The sequence below is a fragment of the Penicillium robsamsonii genome (genome assembly GCF_028829455.1).
Source record: "Penicillium robsamsonii strain IBT 29466 chromosome Unknown utg000002l_segment0_segment0, whole genome shotgun sequence".
NCBI classification, from domain to species: Eukaryota; Fungi; Ascomycota; class Eurotiomycetes; order Eurotiales; family Aspergillaceae; genus Penicillium; species Penicillium robsamsonii.
Genome location: NW_026643220.1, coordinates 2,400,032 through 2,418,891, shown reverse-complemented (window position 1 = coordinate 2,418,891; position 18,860 = coordinate 2,400,032). Strand labels below are relative to the sequence as shown.

The 18,860-nt window shown below is 47.3% G+C and overlaps 10 protein-coding genes across 10 annotated transcripts; 5 read left to right on the top strand and 5 right to left on the bottom strand.

Moving 5' to 3' along the window:
* Nucleotides 1-36: 36 nt before the first annotated feature.
* On the bottom strand, nucleotides 37-660 carry N7447_004158 (uncharacterized protein; the record flags this gene model as incomplete). The annotated part of the gene is made up of 1 exon (XM_057228433.1): nucleotides 37-660. The coding sequence occupies one exon, from the start codon at nucleotides 658-660 to the stop codon at nucleotides 37-39; it is 624 nt and encodes a 207-aa protein (XP_057087774.1).
* A 963-nt stretch (nucleotides 661-1,623) lies between these two features.
* N7447_004157 (oxidase ustYa family protein) lies at nucleotides 1,624-2,706 on the top strand (the record flags this gene model as incomplete). Its single annotated transcript, XM_057228432.1, has 5 exons — nucleotides 1,624-1,870; nucleotides 1,923-2,054; nucleotides 2,116-2,246; nucleotides 2,303-2,402; nucleotides 2,465-2,706. The coding sequence occupies 5 exons, from the start codon at nucleotides 1,624-1,626 to the stop codon at nucleotides 2,704-2,706; spliced, it is 852 nt and encodes a 283-aa protein (XP_057087773.1).
* Nucleotides 2,707-2,807: 101 nt separating this feature from the next.
* Nucleotides 2,808-3,404, bottom strand: N7447_004156 (GNAT family N-acetyltransferase; the record flags this gene model as incomplete). Its single annotated transcript, XM_057228431.1, has 1 exon — nucleotides 2,808-3,404. One exon carries the CDS (start codon nucleotides 3,402-3,404, stop codon nucleotides 2,808-2,810), a length of 597 nt encoding a protein of 198 aa, XP_057087772.1.
* Nucleotides 3,405-3,756: 352 nt separating this feature from the next.
* Nucleotides 3,757-5,714, bottom strand: N7447_004155 (uncharacterized protein; the record flags this gene model as incomplete). Its single annotated transcript, XM_057228430.1, has 7 exons — nucleotides 3,757-4,236; nucleotides 4,288-4,617; nucleotides 4,669-5,066; nucleotides 5,121-5,203; nucleotides 5,257-5,346; nucleotides 5,474-5,544; nucleotides 5,604-5,714. The coding sequence occupies 7 exons, from the start codon at nucleotides 5,712-5,714 to the stop codon at nucleotides 3,757-3,759; spliced, it is 1,563 nt and encodes a 520-aa protein (XP_057087771.1).
* A 460-nt stretch (nucleotides 5,715-6,174) lies between these two features.
* N7447_004154 (SDR family NAD(P)-dependent oxidoreductase) lies at nucleotides 6,175-7,108 on the bottom strand (the record flags this gene model as incomplete). Its single annotated transcript, XM_057228429.1, has 2 exons — nucleotides 6,175-7,010; nucleotides 7,057-7,108. 2 exons carry the CDS (start codon nucleotides 7,106-7,108, stop codon nucleotides 6,175-6,177), a joined length of 888 nt encoding a protein of 295 aa, XP_057087770.1.
* A 3,564-nt stretch (nucleotides 7,109-10,672) lies between these two features.
* On the top strand, nucleotides 10,673-12,519 carry N7447_004153 (serine hydrolase domain-containing protein; the record flags this gene model as incomplete). Its single annotated transcript, XM_057228428.1, has 4 exons — nucleotides 10,673-11,210; nucleotides 11,261-11,314; nucleotides 11,368-11,641; nucleotides 11,703-12,519. 4 exons carry the CDS (start codon nucleotides 10,673-10,675, stop codon nucleotides 12,517-12,519), a joined length of 1,683 nt encoding a protein of 560 aa, XP_057087769.1.
* Nucleotides 12,520-12,806: 287 nt separating this feature from the next.
* Nucleotides 12,807-13,928, bottom strand: N7447_004152 (NAD(P)-dependent alcohol dehydrogenase; the record flags this gene model as incomplete). Its single annotated transcript, XM_057228427.1, has 2 exons — nucleotides 12,807-13,235; nucleotides 13,293-13,928. The coding sequence occupies 2 exons, from the start codon at nucleotides 13,926-13,928 to the stop codon at nucleotides 12,807-12,809; spliced, it is 1,065 nt and encodes a 354-aa protein (XP_057087768.1).
* A 1,834-nt stretch (nucleotides 13,929-15,762) lies between these two features.
* Nucleotides 15,763-16,279, top strand: N7447_004151 (uncharacterized protein; the record flags this gene model as incomplete). The annotated part of the gene is made up of 2 exons (XM_057228426.1): nucleotides 15,763-16,187; nucleotides 16,240-16,279. The coding sequence occupies 2 exons, from the start codon at nucleotides 15,763-15,765 to the stop codon at nucleotides 16,277-16,279; spliced, it is 465 nt and encodes a 154-aa protein (XP_057087767.1).
* Nucleotides 16,280-17,006: 727 nt separating this feature from the next.
* N7447_004150 (Polyketide synthase enoylreductase) lies at nucleotides 17,007-17,371 on the top strand (the record flags this gene model as incomplete). Its single annotated transcript, XM_057228425.1, has 2 exons — nucleotides 17,007-17,059; nucleotides 17,122-17,371. 2 exons carry the CDS (start codon nucleotides 17,007-17,009, stop codon nucleotides 17,369-17,371), a joined length of 303 nt encoding a protein of 100 aa, XP_057087766.1.
* Nucleotides 17,372-18,315: 944 nt separating this feature from the next.
* Nucleotides 18,316-18,711, top strand: N7447_004149 (uncharacterized protein; the record flags this gene model as incomplete). The annotated part of the gene is made up of 1 exon (XM_057228424.1): nucleotides 18,316-18,711. One exon carries the CDS (start codon nucleotides 18,316-18,318, stop codon nucleotides 18,709-18,711), a length of 396 nt encoding a protein of 131 aa, XP_057087765.1.
* Nucleotides 18,712-18,860: the final 149 nt, after the last annotated feature.

Genomic DNA, 18,860 nt, shown 5'->3' with positions numbered 1-18,860 from the left:
TCAATACCATTCTAGGTGTAGCAAGAAGTATCCAGTTTACTCCTGGTGACCAGTAATAGCCTTGACATCCTTGTTCTGAGCTTGATTCTGTCCGTTGATGGGGTAGTTCTGGTAAGAGCCATAGTTCTTGTAGTTACCATAGCTCTCGTAGTGATTGTTTGGGGAGCTGGGAGTGACCTGGGTGTTGCCAGCTCCATTCAGATGGCCATTCAGATTGGTAGCGGGGTTTGCCTGAGCGGGGATAGCCTGTCTCTTCTGGTTTGCGTGCCACTGGCCGTTGGCATCGGTCCAGCCATTCTGGTTCTGGTTGTTCTGGCCGTTGGCGTGCCATTGGCCCTTCTCGTCAGTCCAGCCGTTCTGTCCATTCTGTCCATTCTGGTTGTTGGTGTGCCACTGGCCATTGGCATCAGTCCAGCCATTTTGGTTTGGGTTGTATTGACCTTGCTGGTTTTTGTTGTTCCACTGGCCATTCTTATCGACTTGGCCATGTTGGTTATCCCCATTGTTGGCGACAAACACGCCATGCTGCCACTGGCCCTTTTGGTACTTTCCACTAGGGTCCCACTGGCCGGCCACGTTGTTGGGGTCGACGGGAAGCGCGAGGGCAGAGAGAGGGGAGACAGCCAAAAGAAGAAGGTTGCTGATGATGGAGTAGCGCATTTTGAAGGGAGGTGAACTCGAAGGGTTTTGAATAAGGTATAGATGATTCGTTACTTTTGGCAGTGCCGTTGTGATTGTGAGGTTGTTAAACTGCTTTGAGTTGAGAATGATGCTCGAAACCCGGTTGAACGGCCTGTATTTATATCCCAGAAACCCCTCCACCCCCAAGCTCGAGGATTATGTAGCTCAAAGTCCGGTACTCGATGGCGTTGGAAGCCTTTGACAAAAATGTCTGAGGTTGGCTGTCGCCATTCTTCGGTGAGGGTTGGGGGGTATTGGCGCTGCAAGGGAGGCCGGGGAAACGTGTAGTCGATAACCATATTGCCTTGCGGGGGATAAGCCAGCGGATGCGCGATGATCTCAGTTGACTGTAAAAAACAGAGTAGTACACGTAAGATTTACTAAAACAATAAGCATCATACTTTTATGAGTGGATCTTTGAAGAGTTGCATGATAATCCTCGCGTGAATCTGCACAAAACTCGTAGATCTTGTCCGCAAGGGGATAGAACCACATTCCTTGAAGATCATCCCAGTTACATGCTGACCTTGGCTGGCTAGACGTGCAAGACACGCTTACCTAATTCAGTGCATATGCCCAGGTGGGCCATGCTGTCTTCCATGTATGTATTTACGTGATACATATAGTTAACAACCCCTTGAGCGAATTCTCACGTTGCCCATACATACATATATCACGCGTTCGGATACTCACGGGATGGCAGAACGTGTGAGACATGCAGGGGACACGTTACTTTGATTAGCAATGTCTACGAGCTTCAAGCTCTGATGTCAGGGCTCAAGCTGGGGAAAGTCCCCTTGAGCAAGTTGCGGTCTGGAGTCAGCATTTGCCTGTTGGAAATCAAAGCAGTTTCGTAGCCCCTTGAATGATTGGCAATCTATTTCGCGCGGTTTACCTTTGCATCCTATTCAGCAAGCTACTCCCCAAGGCTCAGTCATCAAGATGGGCTTGTTCGACGAAGCTTCCCGTATAGAGAATCCCACACATGACTCCAGCGAACGACTTCTTGCAGAGGAAGAAGGCGCTCTCTGGGATGATGGAAAATCACCAGCACCCACATGTAACAGCTTTGCCGTCTACCTCTTTCGGGCAAGTGCACTTGTGCTAGTATTCCTAGCCGGTACTCTGCTCGGCTTTCAGTGGCGTGGTGACTTGGACGGCCTTTGCAGTCGACATGTCTCTCAATATTGTGAGATTCCTAAATTTCTGCCATGCAACTCATGAATCTGATTGAAATACAGCAACTGTCATAAAGGAAGTTGGAATCCAATATAATCTACAAGAATTCAATGGGTCTCTCCTGAAAGAGAACGTTTTCCGGCAAGATGCCGGCCCAGATGTTGATGCAGCGTGGGAGTCCTTGGGCGTGAACTGTGGGTCTTCATACCAATCCACTACTTTCTCGCATAGGCTAATTGCAGTTCTCACTTCTAGACCGCAGTGTTCGAATACCCCCAGAGGATGCTGAACAATCTGGTCTTGCTGCCGACCAAGTGAAGATCAATGCGAAGTACGGGGGAGGATTTCCTGCAAATGTCGAGGGCTTGCACCACCTTCACTGTCTCGTTAGTGGTCTATACCTCAACCCATGCTGTGAATAAAGCATACTAACACTGACAAGAATCTTCTTCGTCAGTCACTCTACTATAACTACGAGTATTACCACGCGAAGCGGGAAGGACCCTTCACAAACAATGACTATATAGTCCGCCTCCACGTGTGTATGTTTCCTTGATTCTCTTCCCGTGATAGGATTTTGGACTGATTACTTCTCCCACCATAGCACATTGCCTCGATATTATTCGCCAAGAGCTCATCTGCACGGTTGACACTGGAGTGTTGGGTCAAGTCTGGATTTATCCCGAGAATCCAGAGCCCTACGTTGACTTTAACACTCAGCATCGATGTAAGAACTTCGATGCTGTCCGTCGCTGGGCTGAGAGGAATCAGCTGCCTCAAGACCCCCCGGCAGACTTTTTGCAGCCACCATCAGAGGGAGACCGAATATACAGCCAAATGCCATGAGATGAAGATTGGAGGCTGAGGCTTAGCCTAGCATAGAAACAACTCGAAAAGAAAAGAAATATCATAAGTGATAATCTCCATAGAACAATAATTCCTTTAATTCAATCTAGATTATAAACACTCAAATCCTCACTCATCCCCGGCAAAGCATAAACAGCATTATCCTCATCCCCAAAAACCTTCAAAGGCCTGATTCCCCTAAACTCCATCCCAATTTTCTCCAAAGCGCCCCGACTCCTTTCATTCGTAGGCGAACAGAATCCGAACACAGCATCCACCCCCAGGTTCTTACTCGCGTATTCCAAAAGACCTTTCGCCGCCTCGGTGGCATACCCCTTCCGACCTTCCTCGGGTAACATGGCAAACCCGATATCGGGGGCAAGATAACCCGGGCCTGGCGGAATGCCTCTCATGAGCGAGACTGTGCCGATCGGCTTCAAGCCGTCATCGGTCTGCCGCGAGACTAGGAACATGCCGTAGCCATGGTAGGCGTAGTGTGCTGAAACTCGGCCTTGGAGGAATGAAGATGCCTTTTCTGTTGTGGTGATTCCGGTTTTCCCGCATGAGTTGATGAAATCGTCTGTATTCCAGAGTTGGACTAGGAAGGCGCTGTGGGTTGGGTCTGTGGGGTTGAAGGGGGTGATTTGGAGACGAGGAGTGGGGATTGTGAAGCCCGGGGGGAAGGCGAAGTCCGGCATTGTAGTTGTTCTAGGCAGTGGATAACTGGTTCACGTAGTCGGGGTATTTTCTTTTCTTTTATGGCGGCTTTCATCGGATAGCTTGAGGAAAATCACAATGACTCACAGTTTGGGGGCTGGCTTAGAAGCTTTGGGGCTGACAGGCGCTGTAGGCGCCAAAATGGCTTTACCTATTTAGGTATAGCATTCTCACCATGAGTCGAAAATATGAAGATAAAGAGAAGGAATAGCTGAGTTTAAAGAACTATGATGGAAATCGACCAGGTTTAATCTGCATTTGGTGATGATCAACAGACCCCGTAATGGTCCTCCTGCAGGTGATACAGATCCAATGATATTTCCGATATCCATATCATGATCTTGTCTCTAACACAGGCCCAGAATAAAACCTTCTAGCGCGCACCACGTAGTATATCACAGCCAAGATAACAGTTCCAATGGTCCCAACAACGCACCAGTTCATAGTCGTGACGGTAGGCGACATATGCGATGGCCAAAAGCTGAAAAATACAACGATGAGGATATACATGACCGCATACGTATTGATCAAAGCACCCCATATGCCTGGAATATGGAAAGGCCCCCAAACTAACTTGGCCCCGGGAACATTAATCGCACCATCACTGTCGTTGTATCGATGGATATCACCCTTGCAACGGCGATAGAGCAGCAAAGAGATGACGATAAGGTAGGACAGGTAAACACCAGACACTGCCATCGAAAGAATATCATCGAGGGCCACTTTGGAGCCAATATTGATGAGTCCCAGTAGCCAGCAGATGGTAAGTGTCAGGAGGATTGAGTATACCGGGAGCTGTGTGGACACGGATACCTGGAACATTATGTTAGCATATCGCAAAGTAATGGTTGGGCGAAAACATACTTGGGCCCATAGTCGCCAGCCTGGCACTGCTCGGTCTCTGGAAAAGGACCAAATTTGTCGTGATGCTGCAGCCAGTATACCAATAACACCACATATACCTATGACCAGTATAATAGTACTCATAACCACACTCCCCGCAGTTGACCCCGTTGCCTGGTAGAATATTTCGATATATGGATACCCGGTCGGACCATCCAGAGCATCTTGGATGTCTCCACTGCAGAATAACACGGCGATCAACATGCCGAATCCGAGAATGCCATTGATGAGCACACTGAACATGATGGCACGCGGGACAACAATTGCTGCATTGTGGATTTCTTCGGCCATCTTGATATAAAGTTAGTCATCTCGATCATATTTTGTATCGTAGTGTCTCACATGGACTACGGCATCACCTCCTGCAAAAGAAAACACACAGCCCGAGATTCCCACAAACCAGGACAGCCCCTGAGTGGGGAACTCGCCACCGTTCAGGAACTCAGTGAAGACTTGCTGGTTGGTTTTATGATCAGCCAAACACACCAGTGGTATGATAATTGACACGCAACCCAGGACGTGTAGGACAAGGATGCCTTTTTCCAATCGAGGGAAGATTTTTCCGCCCGATAAGTTCACAGCAAGTGCAACTAGAAGACACGCCCACATTATTAGAGTACCCTGCCAAGCTTCGGCTTTGTAGTGCTTGTGGGCGAGAATAGCGACTCCTTGGATCATTGTACCAGACAGATACGCAGCTGCGGCAAATGAAGCCTGCCATCCAACCACCGCAACCCAACCTGTGTTTCGATATTAGTATATATTCGTATTGTTTCGCCGTGGATAGACTATACCAGTTATGTAACTCAGGAACTTCATGCAACTTATCGGAGCGAGCATGGCACACCAGTGATATTGACCTCCAGATGTTGGTGCCCTAAGCGGAGGTTAGTGCAACGTCTCTCTTTTCGTCATATGTAGTACACTCACATCGAGGCTAACTCCGAAAGAGCAACAAAACAGCATGCTGTGCCTGTCCAAGCAAATATATAGACATAAACTGCGCCCGCCGAGCCTCCACTGCGACGTGTCAATTCCATATTCAGGGCTTCAAGTGAGATTCATACTTATACAAAGGTGTAGTGAATGTTCTGTGTGGAAATCAGCGTTTCCGATTCATTATCTCAAAGTCCGGGTCCTCACATACCCAAGTAGTCCTTCCCATGTTCCAAGAACAGTACAACTCAATCCGAGAGTTGCGAAGATACCGAATTTTCGCTGAACAGAGCAACCCCATTAAACCATGTACAAGTGACACCAAGTCATCATTTTATTACCTTCAGGACCGGTTTCTTCCCCAGGCGCTCTAGCTGAGTTCTGTCATGATCACTGATAGGTGATTCAAGGGAATTGGCAGAGGCTACGACCTCTTTCGACTCGTGGGCCATTGTGGAAGCACGTTGTATGTCAAGTTGCAAGATAATCCAGTAATTAAGGTGAACAGATTCGGGGAAGAGAGGACGTGGAGGGATAACAGGGGTTGATAGATATCCCGAGGCTCTGCGACTGGAGATGATCTGTGCGCTGCATGTAGTGATACAGCTAGCATTCGAAAATCGCCTAGGAGGCTTGTTGGACAGTTTCACAAATAATGCTTGCTGTGGAACAGGGGAAGGCTGTAGTTCGGCATCCACTAAGTGCACTGAAGCAAGAGAATGTGTTGATCAGCTGGAGATCAAACAGCATTCTTCCCAATTAAAACCAGAAGGGCACATGCATGATAGGGATAAAGCAGGGGGCCATTGGGGGCTGGGCTCCTGTTGAGATAGTCAGGTAATTAATTATTCACAGTGCGAACAGCTCTATTCCAGTCACCAGGTGAGACGGTATTCAATTGATCATATTCTCTTATTGACCCATCTTCATGCCACCGTTGGCACATACCACACTACCAGTACACCAAAGACCATCAGGAGTGCACAGCATACCAACAACACCGGCAATCTCACTAGTGAAAGCCGGTCTCCGACCGCCCATCTTCTCCTGAATCAACCGCTTCTGCTCATCAGTCAAGCGACTCATAGTATCCTGATTATTCACATCCAACTTGCTCATCGGCGTGTTATCCTGGTATCCCTGGATATCCTTCCAGAACTGCTCTCCGGTCGCAAAGTACATATCACCAACAACGGGGCCGGGGTTAACGGCATTAACAGTAGCACGGTCTGCCAGCTCCCGTGCCCAGGTGCGAGTCATCGCCTCAATGGCAGCCTTGGTACCGCCATAGATCGACTGGCCCACGAATCCGAGCGAGGAGGATACACTGGAGATGCTCACGATGCGACCGCTTCGGTCGGTTGGGAGGTATTGGTGGCAGGCTTGTGTGAGGAGGAGAGGGGCGAGGACATTGATCGAGTATTGCCAGTTGAAGTGCTCGGCTTCGATGGGGCCCTTTGTGGCGTCGTTCAAGTTCCGGTCTTGCGAGACGCCGGCATTATTAATCAGGATATCGATCTGGAGTTTTCCTGAGGTGCTAAAGTGTTCTTGTGCGGCCGCGATGATGGCTTTCACAGCTTCGGCGGGTTGGCTTAGATCGGCTTGCACGCTTTCACATTTGATGTTATGTGTTTTGGCTAAGGAGGAGCATAAGTCTTCGGTGCGGGCACGGGAGGACTCTGAGGTGAAGTTCAGAAGGAGTGAGCAGCCTTTCTCGGCCAGATTGCGGGCAATGGCTTCGCCGATTCCTGGTGTTGTTAGCTTGGTGTGGTATGCGGGGGGGAGGCTATTTACCCCGCGATCCGCCAGTGACGATGCCGAATTTTCCTTCAAGTACGCGAGTCATTTTGAATGTTAATGAGAGGGAGAGATAAAGATGATATAGAAAGGGGATTCCCACCTCTTTAATGTCTCTTATTTAGCCGACGGTTGCGGAGTAAAACTGCCCGTTCAAGATGAAAGATGGAAATGCGGGTAAATTACCTTCGGCCCGAATCTTCCACCGGTTAACATCGACTAGGAAATTTGCCCCGCAAATAATCTCCAATTCTCCGATTTTGGCCTCCGCTTGTATGCCTTGATACCTTGTTTGACAGACTTACACAGGCTAGTCAGCTAGCCTTTGTATAGTAAAATGTAGATATAGACTGCGTATTCAGTAAGCGAACTGGCCATGTAAGCCAGCTAGCCACCTCACCTAAAACGCGCCCATAAATTAGCACTTAATCAATTCAACCACCCACCATGCCACCAATTCGCTCCCGATCCTCTAGCAATTCAGCAGAGCAAGAGGGTAGGATCTTATTAGCTATTCAGGCTTTTCAAAAGCAAGGAATTTGATCAATTCGTGAAGTGGCCCGGCTATTTAACGTACCCCGTTCCACCCTTACTACGCGCCTCAATGGTGTCAGAAACCGCGCGAATTCTCGTGTAAATTCGCATAAATTAACAGAAACTGAGGAGGAATCTCTTTAAAAATGGATTCTTTCTATGGATTCTCGTGGATCTGCCCCCCGGCCTTCTGTTATACGAGAAATGGCGAATCTTTTACTCTAATAACGCGGAACCACCCCGGTTATTTCGGTCGGCGAAAAATGGGGTTATAACTTCGTGAAACGACACCCTCTCCTCTCCTCCTAGTTCTCGAGACGCTATAATTATGAACGTGCGAAATGTGAAGACCCGAAAATCATTTAAGGGTGGTTCGATCTTATTTAAAAAATAATCCTTTAATTTAGAATCGACCCTAATGACGTTTATAACTTCGACGAGACTGGTTTCGCGATGGGGTTAATCGCTACAGCGAAGGTGGTCATAAGGAGTGGTCTCCCTAGTCGGCGCTCGCTTTTACAGCCTAGAAATCGTGAATGGGTGACTGTTATTAAGTGTACGAATGCTTCAGGGTGGGCCCTCCCTCCGTGTGTGATTTTAAAGTTAGTCTTCCTCGAACCTTAGTTCGACGGCCTTCAGGATGACTAGCGATTTAAAGTTAGTCTGAATGTTAGACCTCTGACGAAATTGGAGTTCGCTGGCTCGAAAAGCTTTTATTCCGACGACTTCTTCACGTACGAAGGGGGGTGGGGGTATCGACTTTTAATACTCGACGGACATAGTGTAACGGATAAATATCCTTACAACATGGAGACGGAATCACCTGATCGCACCCGCATCGATCATGTATCAGGAACGAACTGCCAAGGAATAGTCACATGGCTCCCACGTGAACATGGGGACACACATAGTCCAGGATTCCCCTGAATCCCCTCTTCTTTTGGCAAGAGTTAGTCTTGGCACACACAGACAATATATCCTCGTTCCTCTCCAAGTCATTGTATCTTACCCAGTTGACAGGCCTTATACACCTGGAAATCGTAAACCTTTACACATAGAAGCCATTTAACCCCGAAATTCGATGAGATTTATGAGTAAAATAGGGTGATACGATCTGTATGCCTCCTCACTCCTCTCACCTTTTACAGCTTCTCGATATTAGTTATTTTGCGGTGTTAAAACGATCGGCTAGTTAAGATAAAAATGAGAAATGGAGTTAACCATATCGATAAACTTAACTTCCTCCCTCGAAGCATACCCCCTTGCACGAACTGAGGCTTTTAAATCGGAGACTATTAAAAACAGCTTTAGAGCCGCTGGTTTAGTGCCTTTTACACCTAATTAAGTGATCTCGAAGCTAAATATTCGTCTTCGAACACCGACCCCCCCTCCGAGCCGAGGGAGCGAATCGAGTCGGAATTTTACACTAAAAACACCAGCTACAGAGAAAGAACTACGTCGATAGGCTTCGTTAATCAAAGCTTTACTTCGAGTAAGATCTCGAAGTCTACCTAGCCCGTCAGATCGTGCATTAAACTAACTTATAAAAGGCTTCCGTCTTATAATGCAAGGCGCTATCTTACTCGCTAAAGAAAATAAGGAATTACGTGCCGAAAACGAAAAGAAGAAGTAAAAGCGGACCCAATCTTCAAGGCAGATACATCACGAAGGAGATCTTACAGTTCAGGACGTTCGTGAGCTACGTTCAGAGCCATTTAAGGCCTAAGTAGCGCGTATTAATACCTATCGTGGGCAGGTTTCAGAGGGTTTACGGCCAGCTACACGGGCTGGGCGAGCGTGTGGAATATGTAGATTACCGGGGCATAGAAGAGAAACATGTCCAGATAGATAAATCAATTTAATTGAATTAATTTAATGGTGTTTTGGTTGAGATAAATATAGTTGAATTTAATGGCTTGGGTGAGATGGCCAGCTGGCTTACATGGCCAGCTCGCTTACCGAATACGTTAACTAGTTAGTTACTTCTTAATATAAACTAACTAGTCCTTCCGTGGGGCTCCACAAAGTGAGAATATACTAATTATCATCAATCATGCTCAGGCCTTGGCTATACCCATAATATTATATTGCAAGAACTTCTCTTGTTTGAACATATACATTCTGTACTATATATTCCGGCTTTATACTCACGGAAAGGCCTGTAGTCGACATGGTTCGCGTTCCTAGTATTTTTTTATATCTAATACTATGTTCGTATTCATAGATCTAGATTTTTGTATCTGATCGCCCACAGGTGGCACGACGATCAAATGCCGTAATAGGCAACACGGTGCGCCAGATATGTAGGTCATTGCCAAGAAACACAACACACTCCATTGCTGAGAAAAAATTATGGAGTATCACTATGGAAAAGGAGAGATATGTCTAGAGAAAAATGTAACAAAGAGAGTGGTTTTGTTGAAAATCCATAGGCATCAATTTCTTTTGTATTTTCTCGACGCCTATAGAAATGTATAAAGTAACAGTATATACTTAATATCTAATATCAACCTCCCCAGGAAATCTCCAAACTATACAAAAACGTCATATATGGGGGGCCGTAACTTGGCGCATCCCCGAGTACCCAATGCGCCCAACATGATGTTTTATATGACATCTCCTGGTTTGTTGATGAGCACCAAAATTGACAATCGACAAGTATAGATGCATAGGTGATGTCACCGCTATTTGCCTCGTGGCTACAGCTTCTAAGCCTCTCAAGATTTTAAGTTCACCATCACGAACGCCAAGGGCGCACCAACTTGCCATATTCTTGCTAACTGTGGCAGATCTGGGCCAAGCTGGTTCAGCCTTTCTTAATATAGTACACCATTGGCTTTTCGATGGTAAGAAAATGGCGGGACGGCGCCTGAACCAACTGTATATGGACAACGCGCTGCCTTGGCCTACGTTCATACCCCTTCGATTTGTCCAAACTGCTTCATCAATGTGCACTACAGCTAGAATGAATATAACTATATAAGATGCAGAGCAATTGCTGGACTTCCGACAGAATCAATTCAATCTTCTGAGAAGCAAGCCTCATTGTATTTACCTGAATCCAACCGAAACCCCCACAATGCTTCTTGACAAAGTATTACTGACATCCATATTGGGACTTGCCGCTAGCTCAACAGCGCGCATCATCGCCACAGATGAAGTCCCTTTCATCGGTCCATCCTTCCTCTCCAACTTTGATCCCTCCAGTTCAACCGCGATCAAAAACGCGAAATCGAAGTTCCCTGGCCTCATCGATAACCTCTTCTCAACTGGCGATCTCAATAGCACAGACTTGGCCATCCACATTGACGTATTTTCAGCTGCGACCAATAAATCAATCTACAGTTATTCGCATGTCGGACAGAACTCAAAGCATTCTTTGACATCCGGAGAGCTCAATGACAAGACCATCTCGCGCATTGGAAGTGTGACGAAACTCTTCACTGTCTACGCAATCATCGCCAAGGCTGGTATAGAGGTATTCAGCCACCCTGTGACGAAATACCTTCCTGAACTGGGGGGTAATTCGGCCAACGATCCATTGGAAGAAATACGCTGGGAGGATATCACTGTTGGGGCGCTTGCATCTCAGCAAGCTGGCTCTGGGGGTGCTGCTGGTTCGTGCCTTTATCAAATATTAGATTGCCGGTGCTGATTTCTCCGCTAGACTTCATCAAAAGCCATGCGGACCCCGAGAAGCCATTGGAATATGCGCCCGAAGGTGACTAAAATAATTTCTATCAGCTAGGAAGTCACTAATAGATGTATTTGCAGATCTTTTAAACTTCTTCCGCGACAAGAAAAAGCCCGTCATCTCTCCATTCCGAAATGCCGTTTATTCTGACGGCGGATTTGCTATCCTGGGCCAGGTACTTGCGCGCCTCTCAGGAAAGACCTACAGGGAAGCTGTCCAAGAGGTTCTATTTGATCCTTTGGGTTTGGATAGTATGTCGACAACTGTACCGACTGGCTCTGATCTTAATGTTATCGATCGCCGCAGTATCGACAAGAACACATCATGGGCCAATGATGTGGAAGTTCTTGCGTCGTAGGTTTCTATTTCGCTGTTTCATGATCAAATTTAGAGCTACAGGCTGACTTGTCAACAGAACTGGCAGTTACTACTCTAACTCGGCAGATCTCCGCACCGCAGGTCTTGCCATCTTGAACTCCGAGATCCTCTCCCCAGCCACAACATCGCAATGGATGAAACCCAACAGTGGAACTGGAAGTTTAGTCGAGCTTGTCGGTGCTCCATGGGAAATCTCTCGTCTCGAGATCCCCGTTACCCCAGGCTCAAACCGTACCCGGATCTCCGATCTATACACTAAAGCCGGCGGTAACATAGACTATACATCCATCTTTGCTCTGTCTCCAGACCACGGGATCGGCTACTCCATCCTCGTCGCCGGTTTCACTGCGACGCCCGCCCGCTGGCCCCTCCGCGACTTGGTTGGCGAAACATTCATCCCCGCCGCCGAGCATGCAGCCGCAGAAAACGCCAAGCAAAACTTGGCTGGCACCTTCGTCGACGAGAAATCGCCTGATACAAACATCACACTATCTGTTGACCGGGGCCGTCCCGGGCTTGGTCTGAAATCGTTCTGGATTAAGGGCGAGAATTCCCGCGATAGTGCGAATCAGCGTCTCTACCCGACTGGTCTCAACTCGTTCTCGAGGTCTTTGTCTTCCCTGTACAAGACCAAGGGTGAGCTTCGTGTGGCGCACCGTATGGTGGCGCCACAGCCACCTATGAAGCCTCGTGCGGCTGTGGAAGGTGGAAAGGGTGGCTTGTTTGATAACTCGTTTGTGTGGATGAACCTTGACTTTGCTGGACCCTCTGATGAGTTTATCTTCAACTTGGTGGATGGAAGACTTGTCAGTGTTGAGTATCCTATTGTCGGTTCTGTTCTCAAGCGAGTTTGAGGACGCTTTATGGATCACTTATACCGGCGGGGTGGTAAATGGTCAGGTCTTTCAGTTTAGCTTAGTATACGTGTTGGTTATTTCTGTCTTTTTCGATATAGTATCCAATCTCATATTGCAGTGAATTATTTATCAACCAATTAATCGTATCCAAATGTAGGCGCTGATATGTTTGTAATGTGCTCTGTCAACTTCAGTTTCGCGGATAATAATAAGAAAGCAGCCCTAAGTCATATTATAGGGGTGTAAACATGAGCCCCCTTATACGCGCTCGACGTGCCCGTAACCTAATCGTCATGCACCTTGACCACGACCTTACCACGCGCACGCTTTGTGGCGATGCGCTTGTAGGCGTTTATGGCATCCTTCATCTGGAAGACAGAGTCGACAGGAATACGCAAGCGGCCCTCCTCAATCAAACGTGCTAGGTAGACTGCGTCGTCATACGATGGTGGCGTGCTGAACATTATATAGCGACGCGGCACGCCTCCCAAGCATGTGGGCAGCCAGCTATTGAGCAGTATGTTCCACGTTGTCACATATGTCCCCTCGAGCATGCCAATATTCACAACAGCTCCGTCGGGTTTAAGATAAGCTGGAGAGTTGACAAAAAGCGCTTGCGTGCCGACGCAGTCAAGCAAAAAATCAAACGGCTTGTCGCCATACTGCTGCGCAAGGTAGGCCGGCAGCGGTTCATGTTCGCGGTAGTCGATGAACTATCTCAAAGTTGTATGTTAGTCATTTTCTTAAGCAACATTAGCAATTTTGCGTACCTCATCTACACCCAGATCACGAACCATGGGCTGGTTTCCTCCGCTAGCCACACCGACCACCTTTGCACCACGCAGCTTGCACAGCTGCACCAGCACCGAGCCGACCGACCCACTGGCCCCATTCACGAGCACCGTGTGACCTTCGCGCACACCAGCTGTGCGAATCATCTTAAGCGCGGTGCTACCGGCTCCGATAATGCCCGCTGCCGACGCCATATCAACACCATCATCGATACGCGCGACCTGGGAGCCAGGCAGTCGCACATATTCTGCCAGCACACCGTGGCCCATGGCTATGGCAGGAATGCTCTGAAAAGCAATGACGTGTGCGCCCAGATCGCGCAGCTCTGCCGATGCACCCCCGCCAGCTGCTACTACCACGCCGGAAAGCTCAAGTTCCGGGATCCACGGGCTGGTGAAAGGTAGTTTGGGTAGTATCTTCATCATAACCTCTGAACTGAACTGTAGTGCCACGTTTGACACGCGAATTAGGACGTCGGGCGACGAGCCTGTGGGCACATCGGGCGTTGGATAATCGGTGACCAGCTTGAGCACGCTACTGGCAGGACCGCGCCCTCGGCGTACCCAGGCGCGCATGGTTGGCGATACGGTTGGGAGCTGGGCTTCTGATGACATTTGGTCTGCTATTGGTGTGTGTTGAATAGATGAAGAGGACAGTTCACGATAGAAGCAGGGAGATCTAGGGCGTTGCGCGATTTAATGCAACAATAAAAAGAGCTGGTACTGAAACGGTATAAAGAGAAACTGTTGGAGAAAGTCAAGAAAAAGTATCAAGCTGACATTTTGTTTAAAGATAAATGTAGGAGAAATTACAGCGTATTTTACCACTAGTCCACATACAAAACGTAATTATATGGGGGCTAGAGGCGCCATATCTGACATTTGACATAAAAGCTACCGCAGACCTCGGAAGGCAGTTCATCCGAGCCCGCCTCTCGACTGGCACGCTCGACAGACTTGGCCCCTTACCAATGTCTGTTTAGGATCCTTTTACGTTGGCTGTTGGATGCATGTCTGCGCCGTTGGTGCTCCCTGCAGAACGCCGTGAATCTACCCTGTAGCTCGGAATAGGTTTCAGCTCCGATGCTCCAAACTAAACTATTGAGATTTGTACATGACATTTCTTTGCAACTAGAATGAATTATTAAACTTCTCACACTTTTTGGTTTGTTAACGAGCCTACTTGATTTCCTCTGCTTGGCCCTCTCTTTCCGTGTTAGTATCCTGATCCTTTAACCTCGCATACCCGCTCGGTTCGTCTCATTTATTGTTAAATGTCAGATATGGCGCCTCTAGGCCCCATATATTACCTTAGTTTTTGTATGTGGTGTAGTGGTAAAATACGCTGTATTTCTTCCCACATTTTACGAGGGACAACAGAACAATGTATGCCGCCTATAAACCGGGGTGCTTACCACCGACTCCATTGCAATACAGCCTGCATCCTGTAGGGGCACGACCCGTTAGATTTGCTCTGACATATCCAGTAAAACCGTCTACCCTTCGATGCCTTTTATTATTGATATAATTTAAATATAATGTCATAGAAACTGTCTTTGAAACGAACATCTCTTAATGTTACTGGGGTATAGCGCTACTAAAATGCCCCATATATACGGTACCAGCTGGGTGATTTTGGTCTATGCGACCATACTATTAGTGCTAGGACTTATGTTGGACACTGTTCACGACCCCCTAGCTTCAAAATGGAGTCCAGTCACACAAGATGGATGTCTGGTCTCTTTTTGTAACAATCGCATGGACAGCTGATCTCAATAAGTTTTGCCAGAATTTACATCAGTGTAAGACTGTCCAAAAGGTCCTATCGGCCGTGGCACCAAGAATGACAAATATCTCGGAGATGGCGAGACTCGATCCGGACATGCGCGCCTCTGCGGCACAGATGTTGGTCAAATACTTTGATGGAGAAGGCCTTTCAACTCCACGGAATCCTGTTCCCCCACAAAAGACTAGATAGAGAATATGACATTGCTAGAGTAGGGTATTAACACACGAAGCAATGTCGGTCTCCTTAATCATCCCGAATCCCTTTTTCTTTGAGACTTCCTTGATACTAAGTTCACGTTTAGCTGCTTCATTTACTCATTGTTATAGCTATTTAGGCAATGTACCTTTTTCTCCCTCAATTGACAAATTTCCTTCTATAGACTTCCACACAGATTAGAATATGTGATATCCGAACTCGAACTCCGAACTCCGAACTCCGTACGATATAGCGATATGGCCCCACATGTATAGAGAAGACCATATCAAGTGGAGCAGGACGATATCCGAGTGGACGATATCGGAGAAGCCACAGGCTGATTGGAGAGAGCAAACCGCCAAGAAGAGCGCTAGCTTATAGACCGCGGGAAACATCAGTTATCTCCACCTTGAAAAACAAGAGGGCAACCGACCTTCTCTGTTCACAACCCCCTTCAACTTCAAAATGACAGATTCTACCATTCTGGTTACGGCTGGTCCGTATCAATTCCTCGCGAAGCTCGAGTCTGCCGCTCCCAAAACAGTCAAATTGTTCCGTTCTCTCCTTCCATACCGCCAAAAGCTCATTCATGTGCGATGGAGTGGCGAGGGTATGTGGATTCCGTTGGGCGAGACCGACTTCAACCTTCCGTTTGAGAACCACACTGCGCATCCCGCGCCTGGTCAGATTCTGCTGTACCCCGGAGGTATCTCGGAGACAGAATTCCTCTTCTGCTATGGAGGTGTTGCTTTTGCAAGCAAGATGGGAGCGCTTGCTGCCAATCACTTCTTGACTATCACGGAGGGATCTGAGAACCTGTTCGCGCTTGGGAATCTGACGCTGTGGGAAGGAGCACAGGATGTGTTGTTTGAGCTGGCGGATGAGGATAAGTATGTTTTGGAGATTGAATGTTTTCTTGTGCGTGCGGCTGATGCAATATAGAATCCGTCAATTCAAGGCTGCGAGATATGCTAAACTCTAGATTGTGCGCATAAGCATGTAATCTAAATGTCGATACTACGGGAGAGAATTATTCAAATCGGTGGCATTATTGCCACTCGTCCTTTCATATATATAGAAGTGGCATCCGCGAGTTCAAAAATGCATCCGTTATTTTTAAGATTCTTTATTAAGAAGTTAGTAAGTATATATTTAGAAGGTATTTAGGTTAATTTAACCCTTCCTTCTAGGATAAGCCTATAATGCCAAGCCGAATGGGGGACATGTCTCCTTCTCTTCTTGGGCGACGTTAAATTGTGTGCAGAGAACTATGCACTAGTAAGAGACTGAATTCCCAAAAGCAGTAGAGGCATGATACTAATGCGTAATTTATTTGAGACAACACATTCAAAGCAAAGTTCGACGTCTACTACCTCATGATGTGTGAGAATTCTTGCTCCACATTTCCGACCCCATGTGATAGATTTCGCATCTTCTCCATTCTTTCTCCAGTAGCCTAAGATACATCGACAAAACTCTCGGCAGTGGACTGGGCGTGCTAAAAACACTTGAATTTCTACGTGCCGACTACGGAATGCTCACCCGTACAGCTGCACCTCCAGGGCATGGGCATGTTGTAAAATGGCCCGGTCTAGGCGAGGTTACCGTCCAGGCAGGCTCAGGTCAGCTTTGTTGGAATATAAAATCCCATGTGTTTGCCCCGCTAGAAGTAAAGGTGGAATCAAGGAAAGGGTGTTGTAAAGCCCTCCATGGAGGATTCTGACTCCAATGCGAGAGTGGAGTGGTATCCACTCAACTCGACGTAAGTCAGGTTCTTGTAGGCCCTTAACTCAGTGACTGGGCATTATATCGCCTTCAGCCTAGGGGAGTCTGTGTTATTCTCGGGTTACCAGAATCTGGCTTCAAGTTTGATGCGTGTAATCTCGTGTTCCGAGAAATTGTCATCAAGGGATCGCTGCATTGCCCCGTTGATGAAGTCAAAGCGATGATCAAAGCTGTTTCTGCTAATGGGGTTATTAGTCATTTTACCATCCTGCCACTAGAGAAGGCTGAGGACATTCCTGACAGAGCAGCTGCCTATTCGTTCACCGGACGTCTGGTCGTTACATTGTAATGCGCTGATGCCTTTGACCGCAGTCCTGCCCTTCGGGTTACATGCGCCTCGTCTAGTCATTGCCGCTAGAAAGCTGCATAGCACCCATCGTATCAAAAAAAAAATTCCTCGATTAGTTTTCCTGATTATCAAACCCCCCTATAAGTTTCAATGCTACCTACCACGCCGATCATACCTTGCCAAAGAATATTCTGGACTTAGTAAACAGGATGGTCTGTCAATCTACAACTGGGACAGCTGCACATACGATCGCCATTGCCTTCCAGCTTTACCATGAGCCCGGGATTTTCAAAAAGCACTAGACACGAAACACCGAGGTAGAAAAGAAAGCTCGTTATCAGAATACTCAAGCATACTTTGGCGTCACGGGAGTGCTAACGCTCGCATTCGCATATCCACCACTTAATCCATTGACTATTTGAAAACAGTGGTGGGGAAAGCCATACTTGAATTTCGATAGGAAATAATCCTAAACAATGTCGTCATAACTTAAAATGCGATAGCGGATGTGATAATTTTCGCGTACTTGAAGATGTGGAGATAGTTTCGTTGGAGTGAATATGGCAGACCCAGTTCTTGAACATGCCCGTTTCATATGAATCCATTCCTCTGCTGATTATAAATTCGGTGAACAGAATTATTAATTTAGCTGTATTTTTACTTACTATACTAAGTGGACATAAGGTACGAGGTAATCGTGATCAGGAACTGATCTCCAACGAGCGGATAGTCGACATTTGGAGAAGATAATCAGGTATTCTGGCTCTCTGGCCAACCACTATTTAAACAAATCCCAACATATTTAATGGGCTACCCATTCTCAATTCACATTGCATTATCCAACTACGTCCCTTAACACTACTTCGAATCCGTTTCCGTCAAATCATCCGTTCGTTACTTCTCTCCTCGACTAGCAATAGTTTTCTAACACATAAATCTAGAAAATGACTGCCAACCTTAAGCCCGTTCCCACCGCCGAGTACTATGCCGTGATTGAGGCTGCTAACAAGTACACGGAGGGTCTGCGCGCTGGTAGCCCCGATATTGTTGCTCGGGCATTCCACAAGAGCGCCGTCATGTACGGCTTCATCAGCCCTCCCAAGCCCGACATGCTTGCCGGTCCCATCGATAACCTTTACACATTCATCCGCGACAGTGGTAGCGCTCCTGCCATTAAGACCCGCAACGACGTTCTCGCCATCACTCAAACTACCGCCGTGGTACGCATCGATATGGAAGGAGGAGATGCCTCGGGTGCCGACTACACCGACTTCCTCACTTTTATTAAGGTGGACGGTAGATGGCAGGCTATTGCGAAGGTTTTCCACAAGTACCAATAGAGGTAGCCATTGCTGGTCAACATCTGTGTCTTTGCGAGTGGCGGCTGAAGCTAGCATCGCTTACATGCAGAATGATATCTATCCACTACACCTTGACCGTAACAAACATGGCCTCATAAATGGCGATTGTAGCTACCATTAAAACCTCG